The sequence below is a fragment of the Brienomyrus brachyistius genome, unplaced genomic scaffold (assembly GCF_023856365.1).
Source record: "Brienomyrus brachyistius isolate T26 unplaced genomic scaffold, BBRACH_0.4 scaffold58, whole genome shotgun sequence".
NCBI classification, from domain to species: domain Eukaryota; kingdom Metazoa; phylum Chordata; class Actinopteri; order Osteoglossiformes; family Mormyridae; genus Brienomyrus; species Brienomyrus brachyistius.
In genome coordinates this window covers 776,800-794,709 of record NW_026042333.1, presented here as the reverse complement: position 1 = coordinate 794,709, position 17,910 = coordinate 776,800, and the positions used below count along the sequence as shown (strand labels likewise).

The window sequence follows — 17,910 nt, the reverse complement described above, 5'->3', positions numbered from 1 at the left end:
CAGTGCAAGACCGCAAATTATAAATTCAGGAAATCCGTGTAAGGTCCTGGCGGAGACCCACGCAAGGATCAACACCATGTCTGGGGCAAATAGTCTTTAACAACACGCTGTGCGAGTTTCCCTTTATTTGAACTTGCGCTCAAAAAAACACAGCGTTACCTAACATAACAGATGCAGACTAAGCATTTAACGAAGCGTTTGCTTACCGCGATTAAATTACCAGGAGAACGCAAACCAGATGCATTTTGATTATTTAGCGTACCAAAAAAATGCATAACTTTAAGTGACCTGTCAATCAAGACCACGCGCAGTCAGCTGACCGTCGCGCGACCGGTGTACGGCACTAGGTCAGAAGTTACAGAATTATAAAATGTGTATTTAGTATGAGGACAAAATGGTGATGACTTTTCAAAACGGAGAAAAGGGGGAGCATCTAACAAAATGTATGTTTAATTTTGTTTAGAATAAAAATATAACATCCTTGGTTTATTTTATTTTACAGGTTTTAACACTACATTTGTAGTCTTTCGGAGCGTTTCTGCTTTCATTTTCAGACGCTTTACGACAGTTCGCGTCGGAAGTCGGCCAGGATGCCGGCGTACATAGGAACAGCAGCGTGGCTGCTCAAAGCAGGGCTCGGGCGTGGGGTGACGGCTTTTTCCGTAATTCCGTGGCTCTCCGTCGGCCGGACACGTCCCTTCCTAACGGGCGCATGGTGCTTACCTTCAGTCAGCCTAGTACCGGCAAAAACAGCGACGCCCAGGCCGTCTGCTTTGGTGAACTCCTCGACCATCCGTATGAACATGACAGCTTCGTCAGCCGTCCTGTCTGAAGACATGACCCAGAGGCTGGTGTGGGTCGATCTGGAGGTAGTAGCCGGGTTTGCAGTCCTAGATCGGCAGCCTAGTCGTGTCGGTGCGCCGTAGGCCTTGCTGTCTTGGGCCTGCCGGCTTGCATTCATTCATCCATCCATCTGTTTATTTAATTAAGTATGCATGGATGTATGTGTGCATACATGCATGCCTTCATCTAGCCTATCCATTCATTCATCTATGTAAGAGTTTAATCGTAGTTTGAGAAGACTATCTTCATTTTTACTGCTGAAGCGGAACGAAACTCTAGACGACCGTGTTCTGCAGGAAAATAAAAAGCCCAAAAAGTAGCAGTGTTAGTCGGCTTTATTTTCTCTTTATTTGCCACGTCGCTCGTTTAGCTGCCCTAGAAATGCTTGCCGCTGGTTTATTTGCATGCACGTCCTGCTGTAACCCGGTCGCGATGGCTGCAAAACTTGGCGTGTCTTATCGCGCATCTGTATACTTTACCTATGCTTTAATGCGTTTTATTTTTCCTTGCTTGACTTGAGTAAATCAAGCCCTTTAATCAGCTCGTAAGGCCGTTTGCTTATATGTCGTCTGGTGTCAATGTTACTTTTTAGTAATTTGTGGCTGAATTAGTCCTCTTACGTTTTATGCACTGGCTATACCATCAAAAACAGATTAAAGGTTAAGATGAACTGTGTTGATTCCAGTTGGAAATTCTTGATTCTTTATGTCTTGTGTTTTAATACTGACCGCAAATGTAGCGGCAGTCCGCCATATGCATTATTTTAATGGATGTGCACCAACGATCACGGCTAGTTCAGAGTATAATAGCGTTATTGTTTTTCTGTAGATGACAGGCTTGGACATTGAAAAGGACAAAATCATCGAAATGGCCTGCATCATTACCGACTCGGACCTGAACGTTTTGGCTGAGGTGATAATCACGAGCTTCGCCTCACAAGCCCCTACAGTCGATTTTTACCGGTTTTTGTTAGTGGATTTTTTTTATATATCTGTTGTTCACTGTGTCTTTTGAAAGGGTCCCAATTTAATCATCAGCCAGTCAGACGAACTCCTGGACAGCATGTCTGACTGGTGTAAGGAGCACCACGGGAAGGTAAACCCACACACCGTGAAACTCCAGTGTTGGGGATGTTACTCACAAACGTAGCTCATTAGAGTACTCAACTAACTAATATATTATTTTGTGAGAAACCTCGTAACACAGTCCCTCCCAAAGTGTAATAACCTCAGATGATGTTTACACCGGGTTACAGTCTCACTATGGGCTCTTCATCTTTTCCAGTCGGGATTGACGCAGGCTGTGAGGGACAGTAAGATATCTCTGCAGCAGGCGGAGTACGAGTTCCTGTCCTTCATCCGGCAGCACACCCCACCTGGCCACTGTCCACTAGCAGGTGAGAAGAAGACCCCCCTCCACCCATGTGACCTCCAGTGCTATCACGTGATTGGCTCATTAGTGTAGTTCGAGAGCTATTCAGGTTGGCGAGCCCTGTTTGACGAAGCATGTCATTCCTGCAAAATCATTGTTCTGAGGACCCAGCAGTGCTGGGCGTGATGTCATAGCTTCAGATGTCCTTACATGAGCGTATTATACATAGGCGGTCTGTACATGTTTGGAAGTGTTTATGCTAGCCTTTGCAGCAAAGGATTGTGGGTGGCACCTGCCCACAGTAGCCGTGTCCAAGTTCTGGGACAGCATCCTTCGGTTGGCTGAGTCCTTCGAAGGTCCTTGCAGTGAATCTTGAGAAGTTGGGCTGCGAAGGATCCGTCGGGTGCATCCTTTGCGGCCCAGCAAGTGGGGTGGGGCAGCCGCTCGACGTGCTGAAGCATTCAGCCTATTAATGCAGGCTTAGAAGGACGCTGCCCTTGAATTTGGACACAGCCGGCACCTAATTGTGCCTCGTCATGTCTGGTTCTGCTCTTCCCCAGGAAACTCTGTACATGCTGATAAGAAGTTCCTAGATAAATACATGCCCCAGTTCATGCACCACCTGCACTATCGCATCATCGACGTGAGCACCATCAAGGAGCTGTGCAGGTAGGGGACACTGGCCAGCGCCTCAGGCTAATAGGGTATATAGACCACTGCTCTCTCTTTAGATGCTAATGAAACCTTTAGCGTGATGCTAAAGGAACTTTTGAAACAACCAAAAAATGTTTTCATTCCTTAGCTTTTCAGGAGGCTTTAAAGTATTAGCATGTACATTCTGTCTTAATGTGACAATGTCTACCTCTTGTGACTGGCTGGTTCACACTGTTCACATAAAGGGGAGTGAACTGGATTCGAGGCAGGTAGTGAAGGTCGGGCACAATGATAAGAACAGCTCTTAAGTATGACTCTGTTCCCTTCATTGGTACCAAAACGCTGTTGAAAAGAATGATCGTTCTCAAACATCACTAGATTGTGGGGATTTCCTCTTCAAAAACATTTGAATTGTATGGTTTATGTGTGGCCCCTTGTTTCATGAGGGGGGGGGGCCTCCAGTGCTTAATTTGTGCTGGATCCTGCCTAAATGCTTTCCAGGTTCTCTGTCTTTGACCCTCTGCGTTTTGGCACCTATTTGCACTGATTTGGCAGCTGTTCGGTTTGAAAAAATAATAAGAAATTGCATAAAATAACAAGGTAAAATGCAGTGAATGTGTATTTTAATGTACAGACCAATTTTTATACAGTTTCATGTCCTTTACTTAGATTTATTCTTAAAAATGCACATGTTTGCAGCACCATGCCTTGCGCACGTCCCAGGACCCGCGCCTTACCTCTCCACTCTCATACGCCCTTCACACTCCAGCACATTCTGATTTACACATTAAGGACTGGGCCCTCCCCAGTAGGTAGAGGCCTGTTTTGACCCTGCTGCAGCCCTCGTCGGCGTGACCCGTCTCTCTCTCTCTCCTGTCCCTCCCTAGACGCTGGTTTCCCTTTGAGTACAAGCTGACTCCTCAGAAAAAAGCCTCACACAGGTTTGTTTTTAATTTGGGCAAATGGCTTTAAAGAAAACCGACGCAGCGTCTCATCACCGTACGCTTGAGTCCCATTTCTTTCTCCAGCCTCGGGCTTAAGTCCCCCTGCTGGGACCTGCCACCCCTCAGAACATAGTGGTGTGTGGCACAGTTTAAACGGACATCTACTTAGCCTTTAATATCTGAGAAAGTGCCTGTTTTGACTCATTGACACCTGTTTCCTTCTACACTCTGACTTCATAGAGATTTTTTAAATTATGAAGTTTAGCCACCAGATGGCAGCATAGCACAAGACTTTGGACTGTTAGCATTCATAGGGTTTGCATGCAGAGTGCATAGATTATGTTTCGTGAAATGTGTTTTGTGTCGTGTGTGTGATGAGTCTTTTTTTTTCCTTTTCTTTTTTTTTTAAGAGCCTTAGACGATATCCGGGAAAGCATTAAAGAGCTGCAGTATTACAAGGCCAACGTTTTCAAGACGGAAACCGAGGAAAAGAAACGTAAAATCGTGGAAAATGGCGAGAACGACAAGAGCGTGAGCTAGGCCGTAGCCTTTCGTGCCGAGCACCCCGAAAAATTGACAGGCCTGATAGATGAAGGAAACCTAACTGTACGATGTTCGCACAGCGTTGGAAATGGCGCCGTCCCCTGGGATGTCCCGTACGTTTTTTTTTTTTTTCTTCCCCATGCATTCCAGTTCACCCCCATCCTTGTTCTTCGGTTCCTCACGTCGGCGAGGCGGAATCCCGCTTGCTCCGGAGGCCCCCCCCCCCCCCCCGGATCGCATTCCGTTTCCTTTCCATTGGCTCAGAATGAACGAAAATAACTTCCGAAGCGCGTCTGCATGATTGGTTATCAGCGTTTCTCTCCACAGGATGGGTTATTACTTTTCTTTCGCATTTCTAGGAGGGGGAGAAAAGCAAATAAATGTTAGTTAAAAATTTCAAGCTATTCAGATGTGCCGACTCTTCTGTTTTAATTCCACTGTTTTAATTCTCATACCATAATGCAAATCAGTGGGATTAGACTGGGATCGATACTAAAAATGTGCATAAACCTGTAAACCTATGATCATATGTTGGAGGATGTGTGGATGAAGTCCCGCTTTTCGGGTGTAACTCTGTAATCCCAAAGGTGACACTTTACTTGATGGGACACAAATACTTAGTAATAACTGAGTTACTACTAAAGTACAAATTATGAACAAATATAGTTGCAATTTGAGATATACTTTGTACGTCATTGACACATTTGAGATCACTATCCCACTTATTCATTACTTGATCCTTCAGTAGTTCACTAAGATTTACAGTATTAACAGATATCGTAACTGCTTGGCTTGAATGATCCATCATGATTAATTATGAGCAAATATGAGATCAGTATTACTAAGTGTGTGGTTAAATAATACATAAGTAATAGTATAATACTATATTATTTTTGCCCCAAGTGTTAATATCTGTTATTTTAACTGTGTAATGAGGATGATATATTTACACTCTGCAAATACACTTCAGGCTCATACCTCTACAGCAGAAAATATTTTTGAAATGTTTATTAAATAACCAGGCGTACGTAGAAGTACGTAATTGTTTGATCTTAAGTTTAAGTAACATTTTTTATTATTATTATTATTAAAATGGGGCCATTCACCGTATCACACCAGAAATTAGTGCGCTTTTCCACCAGAAAATCATCCGTACTGATGAAAACAGGGAAGTTACCTTGTCATAAATAACTTTTTTTATATATCGATTTTTCTTTTATTGTTTACTCGGGTTAGAGTGAAGCCGGAGATTTGTCAGGCACGCTTTTCAAACTAAAAGCTCAGCAGTGCTGTGTGCTGACATCGAACATTTCTGCGGATCGCTTTGACGCCCACGGCCCGGTTCGCGGTGTGACTTTGCATGCAGCGGTTTCGTCGGGGGTGACGAGCATGGAGCCTCTTTTCGAAATTAAAGCTGCGCGTGGTTGGTAATTGACCGACGGTCACGTGACTTCCAGAGTCATGTGACTCCTTCCCAGGTGGGACGAACGATCAGCAACCCAGATTCGATTTAAGAGCGATTAGACGAGAATTCCCTGGATCTAACTCGGTAGGGGGTACCTAATAGGATCAAGGAGATCACCTCTGGGGCTTGTATATCTTTTAGAACCATTAGCGATATGTTTCGATTAGCAATAAAAGAAACAAGCATGCATTAGGAGTTACGCCTGACGTATCAACACATGTTCTTTAAATTCCTTAATGCAAAACGCAACATATGTTGTGGGATGCAAGAGCTTATACGCGAGTTCAGGAGGTTTGCAGCTTGTCTGAGCTTTTTGAAGGACCGTAAGCTTGTATTAAAGGTGTTAAATAAGCAGAGGACGCGGCGTGTAAACGCGATTAGCCGACCCGAAAGGCGGCGGCGGCGGCTCGCCTTAGAGCTGGCGGCTTTCCTCCTCTGCAGAGCCGCGCCGGAGCGGCACTCCGGTGCCTTTGCATGTTCATTAACGCAATTATTACCGCCGTCGGAAGACTGGCTTTATTATTGAGAAAGGGAACCAAAAAGTAATGGAGCGCTAAGTACCAGGCATGACGCGTGGATTTGAAAGATGACTGTAATTATGCTGTTTTTTAATGTTTGTTTTGTTTGGGAGCGGTTATGCTTTTAAATTGAGGCATAATTTCTGTGTTTTATTGGCGCCGTTTGTGGGTTATTAGAAAGGTGCTATTTAAACAGGATATCTACCCATCTGTTTAGGGGTGTGGCAAGCAGCAAGACATCAGAAGGGCCCAGTCTGTTAGAGGGGGACACTCGCGAGAGCGAACCACACCCAGACGGCACTGGAACGGGATTCAAACACACAATCCTGGAGGTGTGATAGAGGCATCAGCTTCACCTCCACCTCGTTATGCTGTGATGTCTCCTTGGCAACTTTTAGACCTGATTCTGGATGGTTCTATGGACCCAGACACCAATATCGGCTTTTAGCACCTGCACCGTGGTACAGGAATGCAGAATTTTGTCACCCTTGGTGACGGGTGACATCCCAGTGTCTCAGGGTGACTCACCCCCACGGTCTCAGCCACCCGGTCTGGGAGGGGCTTTGAAAAGATTAAAAGGAAAATAAACCGCATGATGTAAACAAACTCCAACTGGAGGGGTGGCAGAGCAGGCACTCGGGGGCGAGATAAAAGCATCTGAGCGTTCAGGTGGGGGGTGCAGTCTGGCGCCCCACGTGGGAAACATTTCCTCGCTTTTGTTTCCCTGCACTTAACTGCCGGCACTATCAAAGCTGTCCGGATTATCCAGTCGGCCATTATCGCTCGTCATTCTGACCCAGTCCTGAGAAGCTTTATTTGTGTGTGAGTGTGATGCTTCTGTGGCCACTGGGGGGACGTGGCTTTGCCCTGGGGGCATTACTCTGGCTTTTTGGGCAACGCTGTCCTGGTAGCTCTATTACTATCTCTGTGCGTTTGTACCTGTGTCCAGGTTTGTTTAGACAAAATCTGCTTCTTTACAGCAGATGTTGAGTAAGACTACCCCCCCCCCCACACACACACACACACACACACGCACACACACAAACAGAAGTGCCCCCCAGGCCTCCATTGCAGAGACTTATCATGCTCCTGAGTTGGGTAGGATTCCCAGTTCTGCTCCTAATATGCTAGAGGGCTCCCTCTACTGTTGATGGTGGACCATGACACATCATGCTGAATGTGCAGCAACTGCAACACAAATCCCGGTCGCTGTCTATGTCTTAAAGGGCCGGCTGCCCCTCAAAGTCCCCAAGGCGGTCCCCAGCCCGCCCGAAGCGTGGCCCCTGGGGGTGCGCCTCCTGCAGCGAGTCTCCCACTTGATCTCACGAAGGCCGCATGCCGTATGTGTTGTCTTGGAAGGTTCCAGATATTTCAGCACACTCTCAGCTGCCGGGCGGAGATTGGGAGAAGGTTAACGTCAGAGTTCCTGCATAAATGCCCGTGAATTGCGGGCTGAGGCCTCTGTTAACGAACGGCTTCAGCACGACGTTGATCACATCCCATATCCATGCTGTCGTGGGAACGGGAGGGGGGTGAATCCGGCCCCAGCACACCCTTACACTGCTGCCAGTCCAAAATGCTTCAACCAGCTAGGTGGGTAAACTAACCCACAAGTGGCCCTAGATTAATCTGTCTGGCTACTCGATTTTCTGAAAGATCCTGCTTTCTGGGTCTTGTTCTGTTCTGAGGTTGCGGTCCAGTGAAGTTACGGTCATCCTGTTCTGGAGGTGTGGCTGCTTTTACGGGTCTCTAGTCCTGCTCAGTGACCGTGGTCCTCGCGGCATCATTTAACGGTCGCGGTCCTCGCAGCCTTATTTAACGGTCGCGGTCCTCGCGACCTCGTTTGACCGTCACGATCCTGCTTCAGAGGCTGCTTGTCGCAATTGCACTGCAGTCCCCAAAGTTGCTTCATTACTTAAACGATGCTGAATAACTAAGCAGCCTCACACAGTAGCAATCAGAAGATGCTGCTTACCACAGAGCTTTCTGCCGGAGCGAGTCGTCAGCAGTTCGAATGTTTATTTATTTATTTATTTATTTATTTATTAAATGCTCGGTAAAGTGCTTCGCCTGTTGATTTAGCATCCAAATTGGGCATAAAGTGTGCTACAGTGCACTTACCTACTGCGTTAAATGAGTTCAATTAAAAATGTATGCGTCGCTCTTTGGCATCCAACAGGGAGGTGAGGTATGTGGGTATTATGTGAAATTAAGTGCCAGTTTAGTAGCTATGTTTGTGCAGGACTGATGTTATTAATGGTCTGTTTATCACTCAGGTCCTGGCCGTCTGGTGCCAAAGGTCTGGGCCGCCGTATCTTCTATGTGGTCGGTCTTAATGTGGGTTCCCAGAGCCAATTTTATGCTGACGGTAGGAGATGGGTTCTGTTCCATCTGAATCACTTACAGACGCTTTTCTTGGATAATGAATTTAATTCACTAGGGGGTGTCAGAGAACAAACTGCGTGTATTTTGATGGCAGCTGCTAAGTGGATAGTTATTATTAGAATGCAGAAAGTAAGCGTATCGTTTTCTTTATCGCAAGACTTTAATTTCTCATTTTTTGGTTACTTTGCATTTTTTTATTTATAATGCAGCAGCAACAATGCATTGTCTTAACATCACTGAGTCTCTTACAAATGAATCATAAGTATATAGGAGTGCAGCAGTTTGAGTAGGTGTGATATTTGTGCAGTTTTTAATAAAAGTTGTTGTCGCAGGTCCACCTTGCCACTAGAGGGCAGTCTCATGCACTTCTGAGTCATAGCTTCACAAAAAGGAAACCATGATGAACCTTGACAATTCCACTAATTAAACTTGACTGGGATCCTATATAAGCAGCTTTCAGAGCCTTGATAGGGTTTGAGGAGCTTATTTTGAGTTCCGGTTAGGATGTTAGTCTTCCTGACACTGGTGACTGCTTCCCTTAGACCGTTTGTCTGTCTGGCTTTGGTATCCGCCTTCCTTTGATTCAGTACTTCCTGGTGTGATCTAAATTTGGGTCCGTCTCTGTTCTCCAGATTGCTATTGGTTCTGGGGGGCTCAACAAAAATGACAGCCTGCTACTGGGCGACAGCCAGCGAGCACCTAGAGGCCAGTTTGTTATGTCTAGAGAACCAGTTTGGAATTTGTATATTAGCAGGGTTGTGAGTTTGACCCACAGTCGATCTCTGCGTGTAGAGTATGAAGAGGCTGCCTCTGATGATAAGAAAATGTAGTTCTGGTGATTTAGTGACTGTAAATTTCCATCAAGTGTGGACATATCCAATGATGGACTGGTGTCCTGTCTGGGTGAAATTATCCTTGCACCCTTAGCAGCTAAATCAGTCTGACACTGGACAGCTCAGCAGTTATTGAAACTGCGTGGATGTTACTTGATATGAATTTTAATATATTATTAATCACATGGCCCGGGCGTGAATGCTAATTACGTACTTTTCATACAAATTGATTGCATGTCTCCTTGATTTATGATCGTTAGGCGGTGGATATGTTTATTAATACATCCACCAATCTTCCAGCCGCTAATTCTGGCCTACGTCTCAGGGTGGGCCTATGTGTTCAGTATTTTTAAAGCAATTAAAATCTCTAACTTATCTCATTTTAACTGCAAACACCAGAGATGTAAATCGCAGCTAAATCTATTCACTTTTGGTTCCGTTCTGAGGTTGCTGGCCGGTGTGGTTGCGGTCACCTTGTTCTGAAGGCGTGGCTGCTTTTAAGGGTCTCCGGTCCTGTTCAGTGACTGTGGTTCTTGCAGTCTTATTTTACGGTCACCATCCTGGTAGTCTTACCTAACAGTCATGGTCTGGGTGGTCTTATTTAACGGTCACCGTCATTGTGGCATTATTTAATAGCCGTGGCTCTTGCGGCCTTATTTAACGGTCACGGTCCTTGGCGGTCTTAACGGTCACGATCCTGTTGCAGAGGCTGCTTGTGGCATTTCTACTTCAGTTCCAGAAGGAGTTTCATTACTTAAATGACACTGAATAATTAAGCAGCTCACACAGTAGCAATCAGAGGTTGCTGTTACTTTCTAATTTAACGAATTTTAACTCCAAACACTGAAGATGTAAATAACACCTAAATCTATTTGCTTACCAGGAGCACTGTTTGTGTCACTGAATTAATAAAATCTCCGAAATATGATTAAAATGTGCCCTAATCTTGCATTTTCAGTTTCAGTAGAGTTTTTACGTGATTTGTGCATTTTTGTCTTTCAAAGGGTCTTCTTATTCCCGACACCATTATGTAGGAACAAAACGGTAATGATTTCTTGACGCTTGGAAACGCACATTGAGTTTCACGCAGCAAACTTTGAAGTAATAGTCAAAATAGTGCCATAACATGGAGAGTTTTACGAGGCAGATAATTAAGCATAAAATGAGGCGGTGGTGTGACTAATTTAGGGTAACTTCAGATTAGCATAAAGCAGGTGAATGTTTGGGGTTCATGTTGCTGTTGACAGCCGCATCTGTTAGTGATATTTAATGGTCTGCCATGTGAGCACTAATGATTTCTCTTGTTTTTTACGCACAAAAATAATTTGCAGCTATAGATGTGAATATGGGGTTACGGGGATATCAGCCTAGAGAACACACCATCTCGTTTTAACCAGCGTTGCATCGTACACGACAAAAAGGTGAATATCAACTAATGTCGCTGTAGCATAAACACGGCATTAACGTGACGGCAGAATAACCGAAACAGCGGCCAAATTATTTAACTGCAAAATAAATTCAAGGCAATGTTAATTGTATCAAATGTTATGCTTAGAGTTAAAGAGGTAAAAGAGAAAATGCAAAGCGTAGACCATATGATAGGACGTAGTGCAGCAAATACCGAAAGTAAGACCTACGTGGCTGGGAACTCATAACTCAAGTCTGGAGAAATATGTATCTAATCATGCAACTTCCTCTTTGTATGAATTAGAAACTAACCTCCATTCTGGGTTCTGTCCTGACAACATTCTGGTTACCTTTATTAGCACTGAATTATTTTCTTATCTGCAGTGTTAAGAGATAGCCAATCAGATTGTAGAGTAGGTGTGTCCGAGCAACTGCAGGAGGTGGCACCAACCAATCAGATTCCTTGGTGACTTGGACGCACCTCCTCAATAATCGGATTGGTTATCTCTCTGAACCAATCTTTTTATTCTGCCCTGAGAACATTTTTGCCTTAAGAGAAATTCCCAAGGGCCATTAAAGAAATCGTCACTACAGCGCCACCTATAGCTGAGGATTGTAGCCCCAGCCCAATTGATCCTAATGATTCCCAGAGTCTGTGTTGGAGTGTGGGTTGTGTCATTAACTTCAATGGGACCATTTGGCTCACAGGAGATTGCTGACGCGCCACAGGAAATAAATGGTAAATCTATGGAGATTGGAATAGATTTAAATCATTCTGTTTATCAAGTGATTTCTCAACTGGTACATTTCCTTAGTCACTACAGATTAATGGTTGGTGGTTGTTTGTTTGTTTGTTTGGGGTGTAGTTTCTGCTCATCGTATACTCAAAGGATTTAAAGGAAACGATTTGAATTACTAGGGGCATACAGACAAGTCAGTGTAAGATGCTCGTCTAACGCGAGACGTCTACATACTAATTTTCTTTTTATTTAATAGTGGATCCCCAGACTTGCCTAGGAAACGGGATGGCTCATTAAAAGCTGCATGGGTGTTGTTAGAATATTAACTTTGACCCACCCGAAATTAAGCATGCATGAAACCCAAGGGTTTCTCAAGGACAGAGGACACTGATGCTGTTATTTGAGAGCGATATCAGAAATAAGTCCATTTGTAAGCATTTCTGCGCGAGTTAATGACGGTTCATTGCGGGACAGGGAGCAGTATTGGCCAATGCTCTATTTTTAGAAGCGATTTTCATTTAATTCACGGGATATTGGGGGGTGGGTGCAGCCCCGGTAAGGTGTGCGCCTCGCTGCCGCAAGCAGATTGATCTGCCTCGGCGGAATGCTTGTTATCCCTGCGGATCAAAAGCTGGCATAGTGTAATCTATAAGCCGGACCCCCGCGGCTCTCTGTTTCCTTGCTATTTTCGGTAAGCCTGCCATCCTCCCCGCATCAGCGCCGGGCTCCCCTGCGACCGGCGGCCCTTCATCGATCGCATCCCTGCCGCGCAAACACACCGCGGCGGCTTATTGAAACCCGGAATCTCCGCTAGTTACGCTAATCCCCCCCTCATTTCTCCGGTTGAGCCGTTTCATAAATCTCCCTCATCCCATTACAAGAGAGAAAGGACTTATCTCAGATTAGGTAGATTCACAGTGAGAAGTGATATCGTTAAAAAAAAAAAAGAATTCCTGCTGATGTTAGCGCACAATTAACGGGAGAGTGACATCTCCGTACAGGCGCCCTTTCAGTAACCCTGTCTAATACGGACAGATGCACGGAAAACCGCCGATATGCGCCCTGCTAACATCATGTTGGCTATATGAATTATTTCAGCATGCCTGGAGCAGGCATCAGAAGAGAGGGAGGTTCAGGTTGCAGGAAGGAGTCGGTTTCTTCCCAGCTTCGGAAATGTAACAGGTTTAAGAAACACGTCCCAGGCGTAAGTGTGAAACCCGGACTGTGAGTTGTAATTTTTGATACTTTTTACACTCGTCTTTCTCGTGGTTCAGAGGGAGTATTTTTACCAGTGAAAATCTGGGTTACCGTCTTACTGCCGGGACCCGAACAGCCTGTCTCTTACCTCCGCCCTTTGGAGCCTTGCTTTGGGGCTCCATCCTACATTCACACCGATGAGGAACGGTTTTTAATGTCAGTAATTCAGAGCTAAAGGGCCTCGGGGAGTCACGTGGTCCCAGGGAATCCCATTTGCGGGGGCGGGCATTGCCACGGGCGCTGGTAAGATGTCCTGACAGACTGTATGAGTCATATTCGTAAAACAAATGATCCCGGCGCAGTGTTTCCCCGGGAATATCAGTTTGGTTATTTCCGGAGTGTGGGGGACAATGTGGGAGCCCCGCCTGCCCCACCCCCGCCTGATTAGCATTTTTACAGGTTATTTAAATGCCTTTTAATCTCCATCTTAATTGCTCCGACGTGTTTCTGAACCTTGGCAGGCGTCAGCGTGGGGCTGTTTGGAACAGCGTTCAGTCAAACCCAAGCGCTGATCACTAGGCCCGGACAGTGCACACACCCCCTGTTAGTTTGCCCTTCAAGCAACATGCACAAAATGGGGACGAGGTCCCTTTAAGAGAAACAAATGTGCATTTCTGCACTAATGAATAGAAATACTGCCCCATAGCCTTATGCATACTGTGGATCTCTCCAGGATGCCCCCCCCCCACTGCTGACAGACCACCAAGTGAGGGCAGTCGTTTTCTTTTTCGTTTTAATTCACTCTCCCCTCTTTCTGACATTATCAGGTTTCTGAACGTGTGATTGGGAGATTGCAGGTCGGGAATACAGTCCCACGGAGCACGCTCCGGGATCAGGGAGAATCTGGCACCAGTCAGAACAGTACCCTGATCCGGCCTGGACCGTGGTGGGAGAGTGTGGGTGGGGGGGGGGGGGGACAGCTTGGGACTCATACAGTCTTGATAAAAATAACCAATGACGTTAGGGTGGCGTTTTTGACGACCCCCCCGGGCCCGTAATCTGTCGCAGGATGAAGAGCAGCCGGGTCCGGGTGGGGGACCGGCCCAAATCCCGCTCGCTTTCCTGTCTCTCAGCATCCGACCAGGTGCCGTTTGGGATGCTGGCCGCCTGCCCAGACTCGGCTGGTGTCCCGTATCGGACCAGAACCTATGAGACGCATATGGGTCTTACAGCACTGCAGTGGTGGGCGGGCAAGAGCTGGTGGAACCTCATGGAAGTTAACGATGATGACACGTTGCGTAAACACCCCAGCTTCATCCAACCTCGGACAGGCGGATGGTCCTTGGCTTCAATAACTTCGTCCGTTAAAATTCTAGATTCAACTGAACATTTTTGCTTCAATTACCTAATAACAGGATGAGGATGCCACCCCCTCACATCTGGAGCTGAGCGTGATGTCGTGCACTGGAGGATCGGCGTCGTTTGTGCAAGTGACCTGGGATCTGTCCCGCCTCCCACCTGGTGCTTCCCAGGACGGGAACCGGGATCGACCGGAATCTTAATCGGATAAGCAGTTACTGGATGAATCTGGATGAAAGGCAATCACTGTAAATCTAAAGAATCTTAATTTGGTCGGCGAGTCGACTGGCATGGGGGGGGGGGGGGTCTGATTGGCTTTTAGTTAAACGTGCAGGCGTGGGGGTGGCAGGGGACTTGGTGCTGCAGGTCAGCCATTCGCTGGCCTTTCAATTACAGCAGAGAAACAACCCCTCCCCCTGCCCCCACCCTCTCCCGTGGGGGCTGTTTCGTATCCCGGTCGATTACGGTGCAGATTCCTCCCTATTCTCATCCTCTGAGGCTCTGTGGCGATCGTCCCAGGAAACAAAGGGACCGGTTATGGCTCGTCTGCTGAAGGCTCACTGGTGTTTCAGACCACCAGCGTGGGGGGGGGGGGGGGCTGCATCTGTGCTTACATTTGGTGAGAGGAACAGGAGTTTGGATCAAATATGGAGGAGGGGGGCGGATTGTCCTTATGAATTAGTGTGTTTATTTTTATTTGTACATCAGACATATAGAATTATAAATTGTAAACAAGATAATGACGATCCGTGATAACGTCCTGCTGATTTTCCAGCCGTGTTTGTTCGCACGAGTGGAATGTGGGGATCTCGAGAGTTTTCTGCGCCATGACAGACTTTGGGAAGATTTTGGCTCTTGCTTCAGAGCTTCTCTTTATTTTGAACCTCGTCCAGGTGCCCGGGTGGGAATTCTCCTCCTCACGCACGGTGGATCCCCATGGGTGTCGATCACTGTCCAAAGCTGGTGGGGGTGGGCAGGCAGGGGCATGGAGGAGACCGGTGCCCGTAAATAATTCAGACTCACAGATGGGCTGCCCGGATTTCTCTGTGCACAAGGTCAGCCCCGCATAACCCTGCCTAGATCTGATTCCCCACAGCAGGTTGGAGTCGTCTGGGGCCACTCTGAGGATTCAGCTCAAATATTCCATCGCCGCTGGTCTGCAGAGGGCCAGCAGTGACTCAAAATTGTGTTCATAGAGTTTGCATAGCAAATAACCAGTGCTGTGTTTGATAAGGGCCTCCTACACTCCATCATTTCAGCTGGGTAGGTTGCTGATTTTTATTACTGAACACACAGAAGGGGGACCGTGGAACTGGAGAACGGGGATCTCAGAACATGTAACACAGAATTGGGAACGTGAAAGACGGCGTGGAACGTGTAACATGGAACACAGTTCAGGGAATGTGGCTCATTGAATGGGGAGTGTATAACGCAGAATGGGAAATGTGTAGCACAGAACAGGAAATGTATAACGCAGAATGGGAAATGTGTAGCACAGAACAGGAAATGTATAACGCAGAATGGGAAATGTGTAGCACAGAACAGGAAATGTATAACGCAGAATGGGAAATGTGTAGCACAGAACAGGAAATGTGTAATGGAGAATGGGAAATGTGTAGCACAGAACAGGAAATGTGTAACGCAGGATGGGGAGTGTGGACAAAATAGACAAAACAGCGATTTTATTTTCCATGCGTGCTGCAGGCCCCCAATCTGCAGGAGGGGGGAGGGTGTGTTCTCCTCCACGTCAGGCTTCAGGATGTTGCCAAGGTGGTAATTAATCGTGAACCCCGTAATTGTGAGTAACACCCTCTCCGTGTAAACAAAAATCCACTGAGCAAGAGTGAAATGCGAGATGGGGGGAGGGGGGGGGACTCCTTGTGAAAACAGCGGCATCACCCAACGTGCAAGTCGGCATGACTCAGGGGACGCCAGTCATTCCCAGTGAATGCCTGTTATTCCCAGTGAATGCCTGTTATTCCCAGTGAATGCCTGTTATTCCCAGTGAATGCCTGTTATTCCCAGGCCGGTGGCCGATGCAGCGTCCTCTTAGCATTCAAGCTAACCAGACTCAAGTGACGCGGCCAATCCGCTTCCAGAATTTTCACACTCCGGCTCACTTCCTGCTTCCTCTCCGCCGACTCCTCCCCCTTCAAAGTGTGGCTTCGTCTTTATGTGCCTTGAGCTTTCAGATGTTGATGCAATCATGGGACGGCAGGAGGTGTAGCGGTTACGGGATCCTGTTGAATCTGAACAGCCTGGGTAACAAGCCGTCGACATTCCTGGGATTTCTGTGTACGTGATTGGTGGCATTTGGGGGATGAAACCCACCGTTAAAATGATAAATCTATACCTGCAAAGACCTTTCCAGCAGTGACTATAATTAGATATTATACCCTTGTTTCAGAGACACCAGCCTGGGCATTAATCCTGCAATCGTGAGGTTTGTGTAACCTTGCACCAGGCATCCTAATAAAATATTCCACATCCTGGCCACATCCCTTGGGTCTCTCTCCCTTTCTCTCTCTCCCTCCCTCCTCCTCACACCTCAGATGGGTCATTCAGCTACTTCCTGCTTGACAGGCCCATTTTTGGGGGCAAGACCCCCAAAGCACTGGGGTCAAACACAGAAACATCCCCGATCCGTTTGCTGATATTTACAAACCACATGTATTTGTTACAGGGCCTGGCATGATCGTGTTAGTGTTCAGTAAGGGAGAGAGAGACAGAGAGGAAGGCAGAGGACAACTTCCTGTGAAGGGCAGACCCCCGCCTCCTCCCGGGCCGATCGATAACGTGCATGCGAGACGCCGACCACAGCCGCCATGGCTTGCGTTCTGAGGGCTGGATCTCATACTTTTTTTACCCCTCCTCCCCATGCCACATCCCCCCCCCCCAGAATGAAATGCTGGGTGTCTATAGAGCCTGTGTGGGGCGTGGGAGGACTGCATCTCGTGCCATGGGCCACATCCCAATCTCCGGCTCTGAAGCTCCTCCCCCTTCCGCTATCATGTTTAAACATCCCCAGATTTGTTATGTCTTTTCTTCACGTGCATTTCAGTTCTATGCGTTCAGCTAAATCTATTTTCTGTATACAAGTCTCGTGTAAGATGTATAAGACTTTCAGGAATAGGATGCATGATCCCTCAGAGAGATTAAGTTTGCCCGAAAGTGCCATTTTTCAGGTCATTTTACCTGAACTGGCAGAGCAGAGATTTGTTTGTTTGCGCATTTATTTGCTTGCTTGTTTGTTTGCTTGCTTGTTTGTTTGCTGGTTTCTTATTACAGTTCCCTTTGCAATTGACCTGTTCTGTATCCCCATCGGTCCTTTTTGGTCTGTTCTGGGCCTTTGTGTCTCGGGAAGGCCTTAAGTCTGTACCTGTGGAGTCAATTCCCAAATCCCTGCTGTCTTTGGGAATTCCACCGTCATTGAATATGGTGACCATCTCAGTCAAGCCGTCCTTCCTAGGACGCCATTTCGATCTTTCCAGGAGGGGATGCGAGTCACATTTCTGGAGGGGGGTGGGGGGGGGGCCTTGCTGATCACCTGACACCGCTGTGGTTCTGCAATCATATGACACGGGCCTGACTGAACGTGGACCCAAGCAAACGTGGTCAGATCGACATCCCAACATCCTGCCTAGGATGTAC

At 46.8% G+C, this 17,910-nt stretch overlaps 1 protein-coding gene across 1 annotated transcript; it reads left to right on the top strand.

Annotated features, from left to right (window-relative positions):
* Positions 1 to 561: 561 nt before the first annotated feature.
* Positions 562 to 4,759, top strand: smfn (small fragment nuclease). The gene is made up of 7 exons (XM_049001428.1): positions 562 to 869; positions 1,672 to 1,755; positions 1,861 to 1,938; positions 2,128 to 2,239; positions 2,775 to 2,883; positions 3,756 to 3,809; positions 4,223 to 4,759. The coding sequence occupies exons 1-7, from the start codon at positions 591 to 593 to the stop codon at positions 4,350 to 4,352; spliced, it is 846 nt and encodes a 281-aa protein (XP_048857385.1). The 5' UTR covers positions 562 to 590; the 3' UTR covers positions 4,353 to 4,759.
* The last annotated feature ends 13,151 nt before the right edge of the window (positions 4,760 to 17,910 follow it).

Bases quoted from the DNA above. Each gene is read 5' to 3' on its own strand.
- smfn (XM_049001428.1), top strand. From the start codon at position 591: ATGCCGGCGTACATAGGAACAGCAGCGTGGCTGCTCAAAGCAGGGCTC. The intron at 1,756-1,860 runs GTGATAATCACG...GTCTTTTGAAAG, and splicing joins ACCTGAACGTTTTGGCTGAG to GGTCCCAATTTAATCATCAG. The intron at 3,810-4,222 runs GTTTGTTTTTAA...TTTTTTTTTAAG, and splicing joins CAGAAAAAAGCCTCACACAG to AGCCTTAGACGATATCCGGG.